Source organism: Molossus molossus, unplaced genomic scaffold (assembly GCF_014108415.1).
Source record: "Molossus molossus isolate mMolMol1 unplaced genomic scaffold, mMolMol1.p scaffold_m16_p_21, whole genome shotgun sequence".
In the NCBI taxonomy this organism is placed as follows: domain Eukaryota; kingdom Metazoa; phylum Chordata; class Mammalia; order Chiroptera; family Molossidae; genus Molossus; species Molossus molossus.
Genome location: NW_023425357.1, coordinates 9381837 through 9403897, shown reverse-complemented (window position 1 = coordinate 9403897; position 22061 = coordinate 9381837). Strand labels below are relative to the sequence as shown.

Here is a 22061-nt window from a genome sequence, read left to right as displayed (position 1 = left end):
AAGTCGATGGGGAGGAGGAGAACAAATTGTGCTCCCATTTAGATCTCCCTAAGAATTCCCATTGTGGGGGAGCACTAGGTATCAAGGAAGGATCTCTTTCCCTCCACCAGGCTTTCCCTCTAATGTGAAAGTGCCCCTCGGCTTGCATCCCCACTCAGTAACGTTGGGGAAGAGGGAAATAGCGGGTCTAGTGTGTCGCGTTGCCCTTTTAAGCGTCCTCCACCCCACCCCCCCGCCTTGATTTGTTGGCGGCCCCTTTAAGGCGCAGGGAATTGTGGGTACGGGGAGTGGAATTTTGGAACGAAATGTAGCGAAGAGAAGTACAGTAGTAAGAGTAACATTGTAGCAGCCGCTGGCCAAGGGGGCGCGCCGTGAGGGGACGCCGCACCCCATTTCTGCCGCAGGGACCCCGATCTAACAAACCCCCAGAGGGAGGAGGTGCCTGAGGACCCGCCCCGACCCCGTCCACGTTTTCCCCAGGAAGCCGGACTCTATGGGGCGGGACCCTTGGGGAGACTGAGCAGAACCTGGAGCCAGTCCCGAACCCCTGAACCTCGAGCCAGGGGCGCCCCGGGAGCACCCGCTCTGTGGGTGCGCCGCCCGCCCGCGGATCAGCCATGAGGTGAGCCTCCAATGCCTCCAGACCCTTCCCCGCCCGGCGCGGCTCCCCGCCCCGCCTTTGTCCCCTCCCCCCGACTCGCTCCGGGCTGGAATTTGGGGACCGGGCACTGGGAGCCTCGGATTTGAGACCGAACCCCCTTGGATGAGCTCCAAATATTGACCACTTCCCCATGACTCTCAAGGTTCGGGGTGGTGCCGATGAAGTTCTCCTGGGAGCCCTCAGATTTGGGGGCGTTCCGAGGACTCCCGAATTTTTAAGACTTTTTCAGAGGACCTCCAAGTTGGCAGATGCTCCCCGCGAGGAGGCCAGGATTTATGCAGGGTTTAGACGTCCCCTAAATCTCAACTCGGGCTCCGAGAGGGACTTGGGGGCCAGTTTGGGGGTCCCTGGCACCTGGAAGAGAGATTAAAACTTAGACCTTGGTTTGCGGGGTTCCCCTTTACGTGAAGCTGGAAAGCCTTCCCAGGTGGGACCTTGCTCCTTACTTCGAGGATACTTAAGCCCCTAAATTTGGAGGGGCTCTCATCTTTTGGAGGAGGTTGGTGCGGATGGACCCAGACGCAGCCTCGAGGGTCTGATTGGGACTCCCATCCCCCGCGCTCCATACCCACCATCTGCTTAAGACGCCGTGCCTAGGACCGATGGCGCGCTGGGTGCCTAGGGCGGCTCCCCGGCCCCGGGCCAGAAGGGCGGCACCTCTCCCCCACCTGTGCGGCACAGAGAGGGAGGGGGCGCGGCAGCTGGGGGAATGGGGGCCTTTGTCTTCCTGACTCACCTGTCGAGACAGCTGGTGTGTGTGTGGGGGGGGGGCAGGATCGCTGTGGGCCGGCTGCTTTTCCCACCAGGGCGCCTCCCCCTTCTCTCACCACCCTCGCCCTCCAGCCATCGGAACTGTGGGGTTGGAGGAGGGGGCCTGCTGGAAAGCTTCAAGGTCACAGCACTCTCCCCCAGTGACCTAGGCTTCCCAGATTGTTCGAGCTACCTACTCAGGAATTTAATCCTGGGTTGGGGGGCCCAAGGGACTCAGGGGTTTTGTTTTACCCCCTCAAAACTCCTGGGCTCACCTGAGGGCGGGGCCAGTGTGGGCTGGAGGACCCTACTGGATCCCCCCCATTCTCACCTCCCCTTGATTCCCCATAATCTCTCCCTAGTGGCCTGAGGCTGACAATACTATCTCCCTTCCTCCACTCTCTCAGGGACTTCCTGCCCCAAAGACCCCGGCTTGAGGGGGAGGCCTCTGGGGACAGCTGGGGATTAACCCCGCGGTGCCCACATCCTTCCACTTCCCCCACATTCTCCATACTCCTGCTATCTGACATCAGGGTGTCATTCCTTTTTCTGACCATTAAAGAGCCCACCTCCCGCATTTGTTCTTCTGTGTGAAAGGGATGGTTGGAAAATTTGGAACAAGGGGGCACCCGCAGACAGCCTCAAGACTTCCTGCCTACCCTTTCCTCCATTACAGCAACATCCCTTCATGGTCTGCCCCGGAGAGAGGGCAGTTTTGGGGAGCTAGGCTCTCTTCCTTCACCCTCTTCCCCGGGAGAGTCTCCTCTCCCACTGGCCCCAGCCCAGCCCCTTGCCCTTGCTGCCCCCCACCCCCACCCCACCGCGTTTCCGGTCCCAGGCACTGTGCAAGGCGGATGGCGGATGTCCGAGTTAGTGCTGCCTCACTCACTGAGACCGTAAAAGGGCAGGAGCAGTGTCTGGCCGCCCTCCCACCCCCACCCCCACTCCCAAGCTCGGCCCAGAGGCCCCGGTCCTCCCACAGGCCCCCTACTAATGGTTGAGGCCAAACTTCCCACCTTCTGGGGAGGTGGGCAGAAGTTGAGCTGAGGGTGTCCCACCAGGGGTTACTTCCACTTCCTGGGGGGGGGGGGGGTCTTCCCTGTCAATGGCCACACCAGACTTTCTAGGCTGTGCCCCTTCCCCAAAGGAGCTAGAATTCAAATCGACCCATACCCCTTTGTATCCAGCTGGGGAAACTGAGGCTCAGAGAGAGACAAGCCTGGCACAAGATCCATCAGAAATTCCTAAGCAATGTTGAGGGAGAGGAGACTGGGATCCTCTGACTTCTGGCTGGTTTGAATGGGGACAGTCTTGGGGGCAGTTGAAAGAGAGGATGTTAAGATGGAAAATTACAAGATAATAGTTCTTTTTCTCCCAGTTTGACAAATATTTGTTGAGTGTCTAATGTATCTTGGACTCTGAGCTGGGATTCTGGGGAAGCCGGGCAGCTAGACAGAGGTCTGACAATCTCAGGGCAGACAGGACTCTGAATAAGAATTTGGGTCCATTTTTTTCCTCTTCCAATAGTAGTTATTACTGCTATTATTTTTATTTTAAAAATTAATGAGACCATTTGATCACGAATCTAGTTTGTGCAGGCACTATACTAGGTGCCTGATTCCATTTAATCCTTACATCAGTTCTAAGAGAGATATTACTGTGACTGCAGCCGCCCTCCAGTTTACAGGCGGGGAAACTGAGGCACGGGCAAATGAAGCAAATTGCCTAAGAGTTTGGAAGTAGGCCTGAATTTGAACTCAGGACTGACTGTCTCTAGAGTATTATTCTATTAAAGAAAAAGGGAAATAAAACCTTTAGTGACCTTTTCAAAAAATGTAGGTAACATACTTTCGTTGTAGGAACAGTTAAGTTAATGAAGATATGAAAAGAGAAACCCAAGTGGGAATCTTTGCCTTCTTGTTCATTTATGGGAAACAGACTGGTCAGGGAGGAGGGACTAGGGTGAGCCTATGAAATCCACACAGACCCTAGATCTGGTTCCCTGTACAGGTTGTTTCAAAAGATGTGTAGTTTGGAAAGGTTTGTGTGTGTGTGTGTGGGGGGGTGTGGATCATAGGTTTTATGGTTTAAGGAAGCTATAGGGTAAGTCTTGGGTGGGAGTGAGGGTTAAAGGGACCGGCAAGACTCTAACCTGGAAGGTTTGAGTAAATCAGAGCAACTATGCTTGATTGCCTTCATCGATGAGAAGCTTTCTCCCTTATTTTTGCCTCTCAGCTTCCTTGTATGGAGACTGCCAAATTCCAGGTTGTGAGCTTTAGGGCTTTTCTTATCTCTTTGAATCGTTACAACAAACCAGTGAGTTATGGTTTCCGGGGCTGGAAACAGAGGCTCAGAGAGGTGAAGCCACACAGCAAGGGGTTGACTTGAACCCTCTCTCATCCACCACATGCTAGAGTTTTCCAAATGAGGGGACCTATGGAGAGGGCTGGGTCCTGGGTTGGCTGGGGATTAAGGCTCTCTCATGAGAGACGTTAAGGGACCACTGGAATGGGGCAGACCCTGTTTGAACCTCAGTCCCCGCTTCCTGGCTGTGGGACTTTTCCATTACAGGTTTTGCCTGGTTTATAGTTTTATTTTTTGAATTTAAGAAATGAATGATTTTTTTATAGGTAATACCAGCCCACAGTGGAAAAAAAAAAAAAGGAAAAAGAATCAAGCAAGTTATAAAGAGTAAACAGTGTGACATGTCCACTTCCTCCCTCCTCATGTCCCCAGTGCCTGTCCTCGGAGGCAGTCACCGTAAGTCTCCTGAGAAGCAACCTCTGCAAAAATCACCACTGTGTGTGGATGTATTTATAGCCTCCTCACCTTTTTTTAAAACCTCTGATACACACACTTTAGCCCATGGCTTTTTCAGATTTCAGCTTAGCTGTTCCCTCACCTTTAAATGAAGTTAAGAACTTGGGTGGACTTGGTTTCAAATGCGAGCCCCTCTGCCGCCTTGTTGTGTGACCCGGGACAAGTGTCTTCACCTCTCTGGGTCCATGGTTCCTCGTCTGTAATAAGGGTAAGGACCAGAGTCCCTCTCACGAGGTCATTGCAAGGTTCTTTGTGGAAAATGGAGCGCAGTACCTAGAACAGTGTCTGGGACACAGGCTAACCAGTAACTCAGCTGCCGTTGCTAAGTTTTTCTTTATCGATGGCAGATTTAACAACTGATGAGCGCCTATGTGCTGGGCACCATTCTGGGTTCTGGGGACACAGCAGTGAACAGTAAGGACACAAATCCCTGCCCTCATGGTCCCGACGTTTTGGTAGGGGAGACGGATTTGCCAGTAGGGGCCGATGCTAGGCCGTGGAGCATGCCATGAGAGAGACGGGAACTTTCCTGGTGGTCAGAGGAAGAGGTGCTGTCTAAGCGGAGGCCTGAGGATCCAGGCTGAGGAAGAACTAGTGCTTTAGGCTGGAGGCAGGAATGTACCTGGCCTGTAGAAGGAGCAGCTTGGAGGCCAGAGGGGCTGAAAGCGAGCTGGGGGGAGGGAAGGGATGAGATCAGAGATCACACAGATCACGAAAGCCACAGAAAGATCTTGGCTTTTTGTTTTTCTGCCCAAGCCAGGGGAGCTTCTGAGAAGAGGAGGGACTCAATCTGATTGGTGTTTTAACAGGATCCTTCTGCTGTAATGGGGGCACTGCAGCCTGGAGAGGGTAGGACCAGCCTGGGTCACTCAGCAGGCGCCCTCAGGCCAGGCCAGAGCCTCAGCAGGGCAGGGCGGGGCAGCTGGGGAGAGCAAAGTGCAGCCAGGGTGGGGTAGCATAGACAACCCCGGGCTCCTGGCCAGAGTCTGCCCTGGTGGTGGGTGGCAGGTGTGGGCGAGACCTTAACCCTGCCCTGCCAGGGGCACTGGGAGCCAGAAACGGCCCCTGAGGCTGAGCTTGTCTGGAAGCAGCACCTGGTGTTTGGGTAGGGCCCACACAGTCCCTGGTGGTTAAGACTGTGGACTCGGGAGGCAGGTGGCCTGGGTTCAAATCCTCATTCTGCTCACTAGACTGGCAGCAAGTCACTCATCCTTTCCGGGCCTCCATTTGCGCTCCCCGCTTGCAAACTGAGGGTGGGACAGTGCCCGTCCCGAAGGAGCAGTGACAATAGAATGGGTGACAAGGAGAGGGCTTAGGGTGCCTGGTCAGCAAAAGTGCCTGTAAGGAGATGCCACAATTATGTACACTTGGGGCTGTCCGGGGCTCAGCCCAGGCCTAGGAACCCAGAGCTGGGTCTGCTGAGGGACTTTCCCTGTCCTGTCTTCACAGCCTGAGTGTCTGCCACACCCCATCCCCCAGCCCTGGTTAAGACAGAGCCATTGCTGGGTATAATTTATCTCCCCGGAAACTGTGGGGTATTATTTCTCTCCCCAGAAACCTCTGACCACCAACTTCTTCTTTTCAGGAAAAATTTTGGTGGGGGTGGGGTGAGGTGGGGACTAGCACTTCCTCTCGTCTATGTGTGACCTTGGGCAAGTCACTTCCTGTCTGGGAACCTGGGTTTCCTCACTGGGGGGAGGGAAGGTTGAACGCCCCGAGAAGGATTGTGGGGGTGTCCTGGGATGATCGGGTACCTGTGAAAGGGGTGCTGACAGTTACTAAGTGCTCAGTACATGCCAGGCACTGTGCCAAGTGCTTCCTTTATGTGCCCAGACTCATTTACTCCTCCCACTGCCCTGGGAGGGGGGGACTGTCATCCCCAGTTTGCAGTTCTCAAGGGGGAGAGTTGCTTGCCTAAGTCACACGGAGTAGGTGGCTCAGCGGGGATTTGAACCTAGGTCTCTGGATATCAGATCCTGAACTCTGAACCAGTTTTGTTTTTTTTATCCCTCCTACCAAGGCTGAGTCAGGTGTCACATGATCCAGAAGTCTTCTGTGATTCCCAGACTGGGGAAGGTGCTCCTGGTCACCCTGGGCTTGGCCCTAGGTTGTCACCAGCCTGGAGACTGGACTGTCTCCTGCATTTGAGGGTAGGGCTAGGGCTGTCTGGGTCACTGCCCAAGATATGGGCCTGTCGGAGTAGGGAGTGTATGCTGAGGGCCCTGGGGAGGCACATGGGGGTGATTTGGGGTAGATGGGTGGGTGGCAGCAGGAAAAAGAAGAGGCTAGGGTGTAGCATTGGTCCCCAACTTGCTGTAGGCCTCACCCTTCCCCTCCCTGGGCCTCAGCTTCCTCCTCTGACTGCAGCAAGGAGTGGGGGTTGGAGGTCCCGGCACCCTGGCAGAGGTAGGGAAACTGAAGCTCCAGAGTGCCAGGCAGGGGCTCGTTCTCAGTGCCCATCCCCACTGCCCTCCTCCTGGGTCCCCTCCAGCTCTCGCTCCACACTTCCCTGCATGTCCCTCTCTGACTGTCCATAGCGCTGTCCTTCTGTCCTTCTCCAGCCATCGCGCTCGCCGCCCTCACCGCTCCTGGTCTGTCTGTGTGTCTCCCCGTTGTCAATTGGACCCTCCCTCTCACCTCCCTGTCTGTGTCAGTCTGTATGTTTGTCCCTTCCGGTCTGCCTGTCTGTCTTCTCCCTGTCTCTTTCTCCCTGCCTGTCTGTCCCTCTCTTTCCTCATCTGTCTCACACCCCCAGTTTGTGTCTTTGCCTCTCCCCAGCGCGTCTTGCTCTGTCCCGCCTGTTTTTCTTTTCTTTTTTTATCCTCACCCGAGGACATTTTTCCTTTTTTTTTTTGGTTCAGATAGAGTGGGAGGGGGAGAGAGAAACATCCACGTGAAAGGGACACATCGAGTGGCTGCCACCCACACGACCCAACCAGGGCCGGGGACAAACTGCAACCGAGGAACCAGCCCTTAGCGGGAACCGAACCCGGGTCTCTCTGGACCACAGGCCGACGCTCTAACCGCTGAGCCAAACCAGCCAGGGCCCGCCTGTTTTTTTCCCTTCCCAGTCACTGTCTGGGTCTCCTCAGGGCCTCTCCATGTGTTTCTCTTCCTCTCACACTGTCTCTGAATCTCCGAGGGGGACCCAGGAGGAGAAGAAGGTGACCGGCCCCAGGGGAAGGGTGCCCGCTGCCCCCGCTAACTGGCCTCGCACCCTTCCCCCCGATTTCCTGGCAGCGAGACGGTCATCTGCTCCAGCCGGGCCACTGTGATGCTTTATGATGACGGCAACAAACGGTGGCTGCCTGCAGGCACGGGCCCCCAGGTCTTCAGCCGAGTCCAGATCTACCACAACCCCACGGCCAATTCCTTCCGCGTGGTCGGCCGGAAAATGCAGCCCGACCAGCAGGTGACGCCCCGGCCGCGCCCCCCTCCCCGGGCTTCGCCCCGACCCCGGCGCCCCCACCTCACCCACCTTTCCGCTCCTGCCAGGTGGTCATCAACTGTGCCATCATTCGGGGTCTCAAGTATAACCAGGCCACCCCCAACTTCCACCAGTGGCGTGACGCCCGCCAGGTCTGGGGCCTCAACTTCGGCAGCAAGGAGGACGCGGCACAGTTCGCCTCAGGCATGGCCAGTGCCCTAGAGGCCTTGGAAGGTTAGAAACCGGGCGGGCGGACCCCGAGCCCTGCCGGGGCCTGGGGCCACCACGTTAGCACTCCGGTCTCAGTTTGCTCATCTGAAAATGGGGCTGATTCATTGCTACCACGGACAGTTATGTGGAGGACTTTGTGTGGGCTCCTGTGTGCCCCTTGTACACCGGTTCCTAAGGGTGCAGGACACTCCTGTGTGACTGCCTCCCGGGTCAGAATGTAGCTATTTCCCGCTCTTGCCGGGCTCCTTCTGTGCCCTCTGTCCTGGCTCATGTCATCATCAATTAGTTCTCAGACATCTATATTAAAAACATCTCCAGGGGTAGTTTTTTTGTTTTTGTTTTTGTTTTTTTATCCTCATCCTCACTCGAGGACATTTTTGCATTTCAGATAGAGCAGGAAGGAGAGAGAGAGGAAGAGAGAGAGGAGCATCGACGTGAGAGCGACACATGGACTGGTTGCCACCCACACAACCCCCAACCGGGCCGGGGACAAACTGCAACCGAGGTACGTACCCTTAGCAGGAACCGAACCTGAGTCTCTCTGGTCCGTGGGCTGACGCTCTAACCGCTGAGCCAAACTGGCCAGGGCTCCAAGAGTAGTTTGTAAAAAAAAAAAAAAAATTTTTTTTTTAAACTTATTTTAGAGAGATTTGTTGTTCTACTCATTCATGCATTCATTGGTTGATTCCTGTATGCACCCTGACCTAGGATCGAACCCACAACCTTAGCGTATCAGGTCGACACTCTTAACTGAGCTACTGGCCAGGGCCAAGGTGGCACTTCTTAACTTGAACGTACCCACAAATCATCTGGACACCTGGGTGAAACGCAGGTTCCACTTCAGTTGGGCTGAGGTAGGGCCTGAGCCTCTGCATTTCTTTCTTTCTTTTTTTTTGTGGTATGTGCCCCTAGCGGGAACCGAACCTGGGACTCTCTGGTCCGCAGGCCGACGCTCAACCACTGAGCCAAACTGGCCAGGGCCTGAGCCTCTGCATTTCTAATGAGCCGCTCAGTGACCGCCGTGCACCCAGGGTCTGGGAATGTTGCTGGAGAACTTCAGGTCACCAGCTGGCAGAGGTGCTTGCTTTCTGGAGCAGCTTCAGTGCCAGTGGGAAGGGCTTGCTTGTCTGGGGGCACAGAAAAAAATAGAGTGGGTGGTTCGGGCCCATGGGAGCCGGAAGCCTGGGTGGGTAAGGAACAGGCTGTCAGCCTTTCTAGGGTTCTTGGGCTTGGGGGTGTCTGAGCGGCTGAGACACTGATTAAGGGTAGATGTTGGAGTCAGCCTGAATCCGTCTTGTTCCTCCAAATTCTGGCCTGCAAGTGACTGCCCCCTTTGGGCCTTCATTGTCCCCTATCTGTCACGTGGGCATTGTGGCAGCACTCACCACATAGCTCAGTTAATTTGATGCTGAGCCTTCGCCCAGAAGTTTGCCCAGGTGCCCACACCCCAGCCCGGAGTGTCAGGGTTCCTGAGGAAGAAGGAAGCCAGCACCTCTGGCGGGATTCCTGAGAGGCCTGGGAGAGCTGAGGGAAATTGCCAAGAGGCAGGGCAGGGCTCCAGGGATGAGTCATCACCTTTTCTACTCTCCTTTCCAGTAGGTGGACCTCCAGCGCCGCTGCCACCGCCGCAACCGCAGGCAGCACCTTCCACCTGGTCTGTCCAGAACGGTCCCTCCCCAGAGGAGGTGGAACATCAGAAAAGGTGGGGCCAGTCCCTGTGTGGGGAAGCTTACCATTGCCAGAGTTCTAGGATGTTCCACGCCCCCGACTCCTAGAATTCAGAACTCTCCAACTTTCAGTTTCCAAAAATGTTCCAGCTCCCCTGGGACTAGAAATTGACAGCTTTCAGGGAGTCCTGCCTCCTGGGGTTTGAGAAACTCCTGACACCCAGAGTTGCAGAACCGTCTGACCCTTCAAATCCTGGCCCCCCCAGATTCTCAGAGTCCAAAGTTGATGGTTTAAAGGATCTTGGGCATTTTGTAATTCAATTGTTTTTGATATTCTGACGACTAGAATGCTTGCATCTGGGTCTCACCCTGTCCCTGCCGCCCCCCTTTTCCTGGCCCCTGGGAAAGGCAGCCGGTGGGGGTTAGGAGCCAGTCTCACTGGAGACCTCAGAGAGGCCAGGGGTTGCTGACCATCCTCAGGGCCCTGAGTGATGGCGGCTCCCTCCTCCCTCCTCAGGCAGCCAGAGCACGTGGAGCGGGAGCGTCGGGTCTCCAATGCAGGTGACTGCTCACCTGGTCTTGGGAGGGAGTGTTTGGGGGTCCCCAGAGGAGGAGGTGGGCCAGCTGGATAACAGAGAATGAGGCTTCTCTCTCATCGCTGCTCCCTTTTTTGTGTTTGTTTCAGGAGCCCCACCTGCTCCCCCAGCTGGGGGACCACCCCCGCCTCCAGGACCTCCCCCTCCTCCAGGTCCCCCCCCACCCCCTGGTCTGCCCCCCTCAGGGGTCTCAGCTGGAGGGCATGGAGCTGGGGGAGGCCCACCCCCTCCACCCCCTCTCCCCACAGCAGCAGGCCCCAGTGGTGGAGGGACAGGGGCCCCTGGCCTGGCTGCAGCCATTGCTGGAGCCAAACTCAGGAAAGTCAGCAAGGTGAGGGGGCCAGACGTGGCAGGGTGTGGGGAGATTGGGGCCCTGGGGGAATAATGAGGGATGAGGCCAGAGTTGCCTGGGGACATCTTAGGAGGGGCTGTGAGGCCAGGAGGCCTGCCCTAAAGCTCCCCCTCTTCTTTGTAATTTCTCCAGCAGGAGGAGGCCTCAGGGGGGCCCCCAGCCCCCAAAGCTGAGAGCAGTCGAAGCACAGGCGGGGGCCTCATGGAAGAGATGAACGCCATGCTGGCCCGGAGGTGAGCCTGAGCCTGGGGCCCTCCAAGCCCCTGGAAAGCTCTGGGAGCAAACCCCTCAGACCAGCCGTACTCCCGTGGGCCAGTAGGGCCCGGTGGGGGGGGGGGAGGCTGAGGTTCCCACGTTTTTTGTTTGTTTCTTTGGATGAAAATTTCCCCTTTGATAGTGAGGTTTGGGATATAATGCTGGCGATTGCATTCTCCTGAGATGGAGAAGGTTTGCAACCACCTGGTAGCTTCTAGAATGTTCTGAATTCTAGGACCTTAGAAATTCCTGCCTCAGAACCTAGAAACTCGGGTTAGAATCCCAGTATCTAAGGTAGAGCCCTCCACCTCTAGAATTTTGTGATTCCCAAATGTGAGAAGCATAAAACCCCCACCCACTATGATATAGGACTCTCTGTAACTTCTAAAATGAAGTTTTCTTAGCCTTCGCAAATTTCATAACTCTGTACCCTCGAATCCACCTTTCTGAACTCCGGGAAGGGGACTTGTCGAGTGGCAGAAGGAGGGCTGAAGCCATCTGTTTTTGCCTTTCCCTCCTGCAGAAGGAAAGCCACACTAGTTGGGGAGAAACCCCCCAAGGATGAATCTGCCAATGTGAGTTAGGGGCTCTTCCTGCCACATACACCTTAGGCTGTACCATTCGGGTAGGGATATTGGGGAGGTGGTGTGACAGGGATGGGCCGGATTGAACCTGGAAGAGGAAAATGAACAGAGGTGTGGCAGGCACTGGCTCATGACAGTTTTATTTCCCACCAGCAGGAGGAGCCAGAAGCCAGAGTCCCAGCCCACAGTGGTGAGTGGGAGCCCAGTCTAGCCATGGGAACTACAAGTCCCAGGATGCCTTGTCCTCACAGAGAATGCACTCTTGAGAGAGTCTGTGCAGACAGTGCTGGGGATTGTAGTCTGCTGAGATGATCCTTTGAAGAGGGGCTGAGGAGGCTGTGGGAGAAAGATTGAGGTGGGGCAGTCCTGGTCCCTATCTTTCTGATGTGTTGCCTGTCCCCCAGAATCTGTGCGGAGACCCTGGGAGAAGAACAGCACAACCTTGCCAAGGTGGGTCATCAGTACCGGGCCCCGCCTACCCAAAGCAGTTGGGTTTGCCGAATTTGTAGGAGGAACATAATGTTCCTGGAGTGGGAGGCAGGGGAGACAGGCCCTCTCTCACCTCATTTCTGTCCCAAACCCTGCCATCTCTCCCAGGATGAAGTCGTCGTCTTCAGTGACTATTTCCGAGGCCCACCCCTCTACACCCAGCTCTGGTGATGAGTCAGACCTGGAGAGGGTGAAACAGGTAGCTTGGGGAGAAGGCTGAGGGTGAGGTTTGGGAGCTAGAATGGGGCCACAGGAAAAAAAAAGAGGTCTGGGTCTAAACTCTGCAACGGACCTGCCATGTGATTCTAGAAAAGACCTAGAAACGCTGTTGTCTAGTCTGAGAAGTGGAGAGGTTTGATCAGGTCCGGGGTGACATGTCCGTGCCCTTGACGGACCTTACGGATCTATCACTGCACACATTCCTGATGAGTACCCAGAGTCCTTTTCAGCACACTAGCCCCAGATATCCATTACCAAGTGGAGTTGGCAGGAGAATAGAATGTATTTACCGTCCCTGGCACTGAATGTTCTCCAGTACTCTTCTTATGGCTCAAAGGATCCAGAATTCTCCAGTCCCTCTGTGGCCTTGTCAGTGAGGTCATAGTGTATGTGTGTATAGCCCTCAGTCATTATGAAAGGAGAGATTAGTCTGGCCGGTGTGGCTCAGTGGTTGAGTGTCGACCCATGCACCAGGAGGTTGCCAGTTCGATTCCTGGTCAGGGCCCAGGCCCAGGTTGTGGGCCCGATCCCCAGAGGGGGACATGCAGGAGGCGGCCAATTGATGTTCTCTCCCATCATGTTTCTATCTCTTTCTCCCTCTCCTTTCTTCTCTCTCTAAAATCAATAAAGGAAAAAATAGAAAGGAGAGATTAGCCCAGCTGGTGTGGCTCAGTGGATTGAGCATCGTTCCATAGACTGAGGCCCTGGTTTGATTCTGGGTCAGGGCACATGCCCGGACTGGGAGCATGCAGGAGGCAGATGATTGATGTTTCTCTCTCACATTGATGTTTCTATCTCTCCCTTCCTCTCTCTCTAAAAAAAAAAATCAATACAAACATAATTTTTAAAAAACACTTAAAAGAGAAAGAAGAGATTAGTACCTGCAAGTTCAGGCACCTTTCCTGATTGGTTGCACCCCGTTATTTTCAGGAGCTTCTGGAAGAGGTGAGGAAGGAATTGCAGAAAGTGAAAGAGGAAATAATTGAAGGTGAGCTTGTTTCTTAAATATTTATTTTGGAGGTATCCTGTCCCTTGGAAAGAGCCTTGTTTTGGAAGGGAAGGGGGAAGAGGCTCTGCCCTTGACCTCTACCCTTTGTTTCCTTCCAGCCTTTGTCCAGGAGTTGAGGAAGAGGGGTTCCCCCTGACCACAGGGCCCCAGAAGATCCCGTTTCTCCTTTCCACACACCCCGCCTGTCACCCTGCTTTCCCTGCCTCTACTTGACTGGGAATTGGCTGAAGGAATGCGTCTTCCCTACTCCCTATCCCACTTGGAAAATTCCAAGCAGGTGTGGCTTCTGCCATGCCCACGCCCATACTGGCTGCTGATTGGCTGGGGGAGCCCCCACCCTTTGCTCCCTTTGGTCCTTCCCCTCTGCCATCCCCTTGGGGCGGGTTCCTCTGCTGGGATGCACCAATTAACCCCACAGTAAGGGGGAAGGAAGGAGGGAATTTCACATTCCCTTGTTCTAGATTTCACTTTAACGCTTAATGCCTTCGAATTTTTGTTTTTTTAAGGAGAAAAAATATATATATATATATTTAGGTTTTTGGGGGGAAGGGAATTTTTTTTCCTCTTTGATTTTGATAAAATGGGGTGTGGGAGTTTTTAAATATAGCTCCAGGCTTGTCCCATTCCGGGCAGCTTTTTAAGGGGGGGATGTCCCACCAGGCTGGGGGCACCTCCCCTCACCCCAAGGGACATCCCTTCCCTCTGGCTCCTTCCCCTTTTCTATGAGGAATTAAGATGCTGTAACTTTTTAGAACCTCAGTTTTTTGATTTTTTTATTTGGGTAGGTTTGGGGTCCAGGCCATTTTTACCCCCTTAGGGAAAATAAGATGAGGGAGAAAGGAAAGGGGGAGGAAAGCTCCCCTCTCCCTTCACCTTTAGCTTCTTGAAAGTGGGCCCCTGCAGAATAAATCTGCCAGTTTTTATAAATGCTAAGATTTCTGGAGTGATTTGAAGGGCTGCTCTGATGAGGATGGGGTATGTCATCCCCGCTCCAGCAATCGGCCTGCCCCTCATCTTTCTTCCCACCCTGCACCTGTTCTAGTTCCCTGAGGCTCCTTCAGGCAGAGTGGGCTCTGCCCCTTTGGGCCTGTCAACAGACCTCCCTCTCCCCCTCCCCCTCCATGCCCCTTGCGGAGGCAGCTTCCCCACTCCTTTCTTCCCCTCCTCCCCAGTGCCAACCAATCCACCATCCTAGAGAAAGCCAGGGGCTACCCCTCACAGACTGTGTGGCCTGGGGCAAATGCCTTTGCTTCCCCATCTGGAAAGGGCTCATAGGATGACTTTGCCCCCTTCCCATCAGAACCCTCTCAGCTTCTCTCCTAGTTTTAATGACACTTGTACCCATTTTACCGACATACACCATGGTTCTCAGACACATTAAGATGACTCCTTTACCTCAGAACTCTTTTAATTAGAAAACATTTACAGTCTTAAAAAAATAGAATTCAGAAGTCGCAGGGCTCATACACACCCCCAGCAGTGGTTCATTGGGTTGGCAGGGGGTAGGTTAGGTAGGTAACACTACCTGGTGGAATGTTCCCTTTGGATGGGGGTGGGAACTTAAGACTGAGGAGCCAGTGGTCCCATGGAGGAAGCTTTTGCATGGAGAAGGTTGAGGGAGGACAGGGGGACCCAGTCCAAAGGCAAGAAGGATGGGAGAATCCCTGAGTACCCTGAAGAACAGGTTTGGATGGAAGATGGGGGTTATGACAGTTACCCACGTTGCAGGAGAACAGGTGGATCCCTATGAAAGGCCAGAACTACTGGTAAATGGGGCTTTGATGAAAACAATTATTCAGCCCCGGGCAGCACCGATTTTTTTCAGTCCAAAGGGCCATGTCCTGCTGGAACAGATCCCAGAAGGGGGGGATCTGGGAGGACCTTGCACAGCCTTTCCAGTGGGTTGTGCCACAGGTAAGGGTGGTGGTAGTGGTTCTGTTGGAACGATCCACTTAAGGAGGGGAGGACCCCAGTAGAGGTACCAATGGTGGGCTAAAGTCAGGTGCCACAGGGTGACTTATTGGCGCTAAAGCTTTCCAAGATCTATCCTTATATTTCTCACCACCACCATTCAACCCCCACCCCCCACCAAAAGGTGAGGTAGAAGTTGCTGCATTTTCATTACAATGGTCAAAAAAGGGAGTGAAGAGTGTTTCTGTGTAATGGGAAAGGACTACGCCTTAGGTACATGGAGGTGTGACGGTTAGCTAGGTCTCTATATGCTGCTGGCCCATCTAGTGTGGGGAAAAAGCCTAGTTGGATTAGCCCCAGTCTAGGATCCATTCTGCCCCTAAAGGGACCGGGTGGTGTTAGCTAGACCAGTTTAGGAAGGGACAGGGCGGACAGAAGGCCATGTCTGAGGTGTCATGTCCACGACCAGGGCCCTGCGGCCTCAGTCCTCGGACCCGGGCCCTGTGGGGGGCGCGGCCGGCCGGTCCCCGTCCGGGATGCAGAGCTGGGCACGCACCTCTTGTATCTGGGCCTGCAGCTCCTCTAGGGCGCTCAGCTGCGGCATCGCCCGCATCCGCGTCGTCAGCGCCTCCAGCTCCAGCGCCAGGCGGTCCACGTCCTCCCGCATCGCTTCCCAGGCGACCTGCCGCGCTCTCTTCTTGCGGCGCTGCTGCGTCTTCTGGCGCCAGTACTCCAGCACCAGGCAGGTGCCGGCTGCCAGGAAGATGGTGGCCTCGCCCAGCAGCTCGGCGCCCAGCTCGGCGGCCGCCTCCTCGTTCAGCGGCTTGACGGCTTCGGCGTCGAAGCCCAGGAGGCTCATCTTGGCCCGCATCTCCGCCCAGTGGTACACTGTGGGGGAAGAAAGGAGGCAGGGAGCTGGGCTGGGGAGCCCCCTTCCAGTCCCGCCCCTCGACCCTGCTAGTGATTTGGGCTGGGGTGGCCCGGAGGGCATCTTTTGAAAAAACCCATCCTGAAGGTTAGGGCGGGCAACTGAGAATGAGAAATGCGCTGGAGGGGAAGTTCTGAGTAGGTGGTCACAGCCCAGAGCAGGGGCACATTTTGCTTCCTTTCACTTGTGTGTGTACACACACACACACACACACACACACACACATGTGCCCTGCCCCTCAGGGTCAGACAAGGTCCTCATAGCCTCCCCAGATGGTGGAGCTGATGGCCGGCTCTTGAAGTGTGTTCGCTGTGTGGTCTGGGGCATTGGAAGGGGCTTTGGAAGGAGCTCTGGGCTTGATCGGTGCTGCTCTAACCACAACTTCTTTACCTAATCACTCATTCACATGAATGAGGATTATAAGTATTGTCATCTTTTATAAATGTTACATAAACATAGAGTTGATGACTCACTCCAGGAATAATTAATATCCATCCATTCATACATGAACTGCTGCGGAAAATAATAAGCCTCTGGTCTCATTAAGAGATGAGTTCCTGCCCTGGCTGGTTTGGCTCAGCGGTTAGAGCGTTGGCCCGCGGACCAGAGAGACCTGGGTTTGGTTCCCGCTAAGGGCGTGTACCTCCGCTAAGGGCGTGTACCTTGGTTGCAGTTTGTCCGGGCCCGGGTTGGGGTTGTATGGGTGGCAGCCAGTGGATGTGTCTCTCTCATATCGATGTTTCTCTCTTCCTTCCTCCCTTCCTCCCTCCTGCTCTATCTGAAGATGAATGCAAAAATGTCCTCGGGTGAGGATTTAAAAAAATTTTTTTAAAGAGATGAATTCCTGAAAACATTTTATACTTCTCCCTTCCAACTGTCCTCTGCAGCAGCCAGGGTGACCTAATTACCTTTTCTTCCTTTTAGTTAGAAGAATGGCATGCTCTTGGGGAGATTACTTAGACTACATCGAAAGGGGCATATTGAAAACAGAAGTCCGTCTTCCCACCTCTAGTTTTAGTCCTACTCCTCAAAGGTTGACCACTTTTGACCTTTTCTGCATTTATTTCTTCCACATTAACCTAATGATGCCAAATACAAGCGTATACCTCTAATCCTTGGTTAGTAAATTGAATTTTAAAAAATATTATGATTTGACTTTCTACTGCCACCCCCACTTTGTGTGAATTTAACACATATTTTTTTAAAAAATTGATTGATTTTGAGAGAGAGAGAGGGGAAGGGAAAAGAGAGAGAGAGAAACATGTATTTGTTGTTCCACTTATTTGTGCATTCATTGGTTGATTCTTGTAGGTGCCCTGATCAGGATTGGACCCAAAACCTTGGCATATCAGGACGATGCTCTAACCAACTGAGCTACCTGGCTAAGGCCTAACACATTCTATATCCTTTACTTCCTTTCCCAAGTTTTGCAAGCGATTTTTATTTGATTTGTTACTATTTATTGGTAACCTTTGTAATTCTAAAGAATACGCCTATTGCCTCCACTTCCTGACATTCAAGCCTGTAGGTATATTAGCTGCTCCACCCTGCTCTCTATTCCCCCCTGCCCCCTACCTCCTATGGTCTGTCTGCTGTACTGTTATTTTTACATTATCAAGATGTCTTTTTGAGGTTGTAAGTGTTGACTGTTCTTTGTCCACTTTCACACTAGATGAGATAGTTTCTAGGCCCAGAATTACAGGTTCAAAATTCCTCAGCAGTTTGGAGGCCTGGTTCCATTACTTGTCATGGCAGAGGGACTTTCTGTCACCTCTATGGCACTGACATTGCACCAGGATGGGTTTATGAAGAGATTCTCTTGTTTCCACTATTTTATATTTTTCTATCTGAACCTTACTTCTCTCTTTAGCCCTGGGAGCTTTTCTTGTCTGTGCAGTGAAGGATGGACCTTACCCTGTAAATAGGGGTCTGGCCTTTGCCCTTAGGAGAGGAAGTCTTTAAGTCCTTGGAATGTCCTGCCCGATAAGAATGTCTTTGTTTACTTGGGGCCTTGGACCCTGCCAGATAATGTATACTAGCACTATGATTTATGGTGAGGGCTTTGGGCCACGTGGTATCAGCTCAGCCTCTGGAAGGGCTAGAAATTAAGGTCAGCCACATGGTTCATAAACCTAGTCCATGTGGCTCATCCCTGTTAAAAATATTGGAGAACATGGCTTGGGTGAGCTTCCCTGGTTGGTACTATCTCATGCATTTGTCACTCAGTTTTGCTGGGAGAAGTCAGTGCTGTCCCCCAGTTCCGCTGGGACAACTGGAACTCTCCAGGATTCTGCCCCGTGCATCTCTTCCCAGGGCTGATTTCTTTATATGTTTTTAGTGATTTATTATTTTTTTTTAGAGAGAGGGAGAGACAGATAGAAACATCGATGTGAAAGAGAAACATCAATCGGCTGCCTCCCGCACGCTCCCTACTGGGGATCCAGTCCGAAACCTGGACTGGAACCAGACAGGCAACCCCCGGGTGCACAGGAGGGTGCCCAACCAATTGGGCCACACCGGCCAGGGCACGGGTGAGTTTGTTTTCCCCACACCAAGCAACTCTCTCCAATACCAGCTTGGTGTCCTACAATTTAACTGATTCTGACACTAACTGCCATTCGTGAGAACCCCTGAAGTTGAGGGCTCACTTCCACAGGATTGCCCCCCACTTCAGACTCTAACTACAGACAGTAGGTCCCCAGGCCACCCACAACTTCTGTCTGACTTGGCTCCAAACTAGAGGTTCCCATGACATTCTCCTTGGATTCGATCATTTACTAGAACAGCTCACAGATCTCAAGAAAACACTGGGGTTGACCAGTTCACGATATAATGAAGGATATGATCAATATCAGAAAAGGGCAAGGTCTGTGAGGTCTGGGCACAGGCGCTTCTGTCCTGCTGGAGTTGGGTGCACGACCTTCCCGGCACATGGATGTCTCCACCAAGTTCTCTGAACTCGAGACTTACGAAGGCAAAGCTGATTATGAACTCCATGTCCAGACCCTCTCCCCTTTCTGGAAGGTGGGGTGGGCTGAAAGTTTCAAACTTCTCATCAGGGCTTGACCTTTCTGGTGACCAGCACCCATCCTGAAGCCAGCCATAAACCCCACCCAAAGTCACCTGACTTTTGAAACTAAAGACATTCCTATGGCCCAGGAAATTCCAAAGCATTTAGGAGCTCCGTGTGAAAGACCAACTATTACAAGAGGCTCCTAGTGCCCTATCACTTAGACCGTGAGGGTTTCCAGAGCTGTGGCAGATTAGACAGATAGATATGTTTCTATTATTTCACAACCTGCCTGACAGAGGTCTTTGGAAAGTCACTACTTCCCTGTACCAGGAAGCACGAGCAGTGATATTCATTAGACCACCTTCTTCCACAACACACAAGAATAAATGCAAAATGGATTGAAGACTTGAATGTCAGACTCAAAACCATAGCAATCCTAGAAGAAAACATGAGCAGTAAAATCTTGGACATTTCTCAAAGCAATATATTTTTTTTCTGATATATTTCCTTGGGCCAGGAAAACAAAAAATAAACAAATGGGACCACATCAAACGAAAGAGTTTTTGCACAGCAAAAGAAACCATCATTCATTGAAAAGACAACCCGATGATGAGAGAACATATTCACCAATAATACATCTATCCTCACCTGAGAACTTTTTTCCTTTTTTCATTCAGATAGAGTGGGAGAGAAAGAGAAACGTCGATGTGAAAGGGACACATTGAGTGGCTGCCAACCGCATGACCCAACCAGGGCCAGGGACAAACTGCAACCGAGGTACGTGCCCCTAGCGGGAACCGAACCCGGGTCTCTCTGGACCACAGGCTGATGCTCTAACTGCTGAGCCAAACCGGCCAGGGCAATAATACATCTAATAAGGAGTTAATATCCAAAATGTATAGAGAACTTATGAAACAACACCAAATAAACAAACAATCCAATTAAAAAATGGGTAAAGGACCTAAATAGACACTTCTCCACAGAGGACACACAGATGGCCAATAGGCACATGAAAAGATGCTCAATGTCACTAATTATCAGGCAAATGCAAATGAAAACCACCGTGAGATATCACCTCCCAGCTGTCAGAATGGCTAGCATCAAGAAATCAGCAAACAAGTGTTGGCGAAGGTGTGGAGAGAAGGGAGCCCTCGTTCACTGTTGGTGGGAATGCAGACTGGGGCAGCCACTGTGGAGTAACATCAAAAAATTAAAAATGGGCCCTGGCCGGTTTGGCTCAGCATTTAGAGCGTCGGCCCACGGACCAAAGAGTCACAGGTTCAGTTCCGGTCAAGGGCACAAATCTCAGTTTCGATTTGATCCCTAGCCCTGGTTGCGTCGTGTGGGAGACAACCGATAAATGTGTCTCCCTCACATCGATGTTTCTCTCTTTCTCTCTCTCTTCCCTCCCTCCTTGCACTCTCTCTAAAGATCAGTGGGCAAAAAATATCCTTGGGAGAAAATTATCAAAAAAATTATAATAGTAAAATAAAAATAAAAAAGACAGTGTTATGAAGCTGGATAAACCTCTTCCCCTTCCCTCATCTGTCATCATAATTTATTTATCATTATTTATTAGTTCATGGCCATTCTGTTTCCCCTCTCCTCATGTGCACTAGTGGGCTATTTTACTTATAAACCCAACATCACACCAAAAGATGCATAACCTATTCTAGATGCATTTTTCAAACGTAAGGGCTCTCTCACAATACCAATAACTATGAAGTGCTGCGTGAAAAGTGTCAATGAGGTGTGTGAATTCATTTTAGCCTCTGGTGGGAGGGGCCCTCCTGGCAGCTCTGGGAGGGCAGGGTCAAGGTGAAGCCATGGGAACTGGTTTTGTAAGGTTCAACCAATGCTAATATTAAACAGCAGGCAGGGTGTCTTCTTTGACTGTGGCCCGGAGACAAGTCAGACATAGATCCATGTGAATTGGTAATCTGTTAATCCACGCACACAGACAGATACACACACCGCCTTCGAGATTATAATTAGGATTACAGTCGGCCCTCGTTTATCGCCGTTAATCAGTTCCAGACTCTACCTGGATAAATGAATTTCCGTGAAGTAGGATTCTTTATTTATAAATCGAATATTGTCGCAGTCAGAGCATAGAAAATCTGTTTACGACCTTCTAAACACGTTTTTTAACATTATTAGAGCCCTCTAGCCCTGGCCGGTTTGGCTCAGCGGTTAGAGCATCAGCCTGCGGTCCCGAGAGACCCAGGTTCGGTTTCCGCTAAGGGCATGTACCTTGGTTGCAGTTTGTCCCTGGCCCTGGTCGGTCGTGCGGGTGGCAGCCACTCGATGTGTCCCTTTCACATCGATGTTTCTCTCTCTCTCTCTCTCCCTCCCACTGTATCTGAATAAAAAATGTCCTCGGGTGAGGATAAAAACAAAACAAAACAAAACAAAAAACATTATTAGAGCCCTCTAGACATGAGATAACACCCTTTAATCATCATTACACTCGTATCACCCAATATATTAGACAAAATAAGAGAAAATAAGCCATATTAGATGTTATAAATATCATATTGTTATTATTGTGCATTTAATTACACACACACACAGTTCTTACACACAACCACTAACCTATGAAATTAGTGCGACTCGTTCGATGATGAAGCGAGGAAGATGAAGAGATGTCCTGCACAGCAAAGCAGAGCAAGCCTCAGTAGGCTTGCTGAGACGCGGCCGCAGCAGGAGCGTCTTCAGGCGGTGCAGTGTCTTCAGCAGGTGCAGGTGCGTTGTTGTCTTCTGCTGAAGGAGCAGTAGGAGGCGGCAGTGGGTGTCTGGGTGTGGCAGTTGCTGGCGCTGTCTTTTCATATGCTGAGGAGGCTTTTGTAGGGTTCTATGGCCCCATCAAGTGCATTCTGGAACCGCAATGCATGCATCATTGTGGGTCCCATTCGCCAATCATGTCCTGTACTGATGGTTCTCACGACTTGCAAGAGACGCTCAAGTGTAAGGCCAACTTCCTCCTCCTGGCCCCCAGGAACCTCTGGCTGCTCTTCCTCCTCCTCACTCGCAGACTTAGTCATCTCCTCCAGATCCTTGTCAGTTAAGGGATCCGAATGTGTCTCCAACGGCTCATCCACGTCATCGCGGGTCATATTCGTGACACCTTCTCCTCCCAGCATCCGGGC

At 52.4% G+C, this 22061-nt stretch overlaps 2 protein-coding genes across 9 annotated transcripts; one reads left to right on the top strand and one right to left on the bottom strand.

Annotated features, from left to right (window-relative positions):
* The first annotated feature begins 215 nt into the window (after positions 1 to 215).
* LOC118638390 (vasodilator stimulated phosphoprotein) lies at positions 216 to 14008 on the top strand. 8 transcript variants are annotated; one of them, XM_036274156.1, is made up of 14 exons: positions 4122 to 4171; positions 4290 to 6381; positions 7472 to 7643; positions 7727 to 7892; positions 9486 to 9591; positions 10074 to 10117; positions 10242 to 10483; positions 10637 to 10737; positions 11283 to 11334; positions 11497 to 11533; positions 11748 to 11793; positions 11941 to 12031; positions 12982 to 13039; positions 13159 to 14008. In XM_036274156.1, exons 3-14 carry the CDS (start codon positions 7506 to 7508, stop codon positions 13194 to 13196), a joined length of 1119 nt encoding a protein of 372 aa, XP_036130049.1. In that variant the 5' UTR covers positions 4122 to 4171; positions 4290 to 6381; positions 7472 to 7505; the 3' UTR covers positions 13197 to 14008. The 8 variants fall into 8 exon arrangements, with proteins under 8 accessions (XP_036130048.1, XP_036130046.1, XP_036130047.1 ...); XM_036274155.1 differs by lacking the exons at positions 4122 to 4171; positions 4290 to 6381 and adding an exon at positions 216 to 622 and having other exon boundaries at positions 9489 to 9591; positions 10640 to 10737; positions 11500 to 11533; XM_036274153.1 differs by lacking the exons at positions 4122 to 4171; positions 4290 to 6381 and adding an exon at positions 219 to 622 and having other exon boundaries at positions 9489 to 9591; positions 10640 to 10737.
* A 1444-nt stretch (positions 14009 to 15452) lies between these two features.
* Positions 15453 to 15842, bottom strand: LOC118638887 (optic atrophy 3 protein homolog). The gene has a single exon (XM_036275017.1). The coding sequence runs from the start codon at positions 15840 to 15842 to the stop codon at positions 15453 to 15455; it is 390 nt and encodes a 129-aa protein (XP_036130910.1).
* Between the last annotated feature and the right edge of the window lie 6219 nt (positions 15843 to 22061).

Coding starts and splice junctions, on each gene's coding strand:
- LOC118638390 (XM_036274149.1), top strand. Junction 9,592..10,073: donor GAGGTGGAACATCAGAAAAG/GTGGGGCCAGTC, acceptor CTCCCTCCTCAG/GCAGCCAGAGCACGTGGAGC. Junction 10,484..10,636: donor AACTCAGGAAAGTCAGCAAG/GTGAGGGGGCCA, acceptor TAATTTCTCCAG/CAGGAGGAGGCCTCAGGGGG.
- LOC118638887 (XM_036275017.1), bottom strand. CDS start 15,842: ATGCGGGCCAAGATGAGCCTCCTGGGCTTCGACGCCGAAGCCGTCAAG.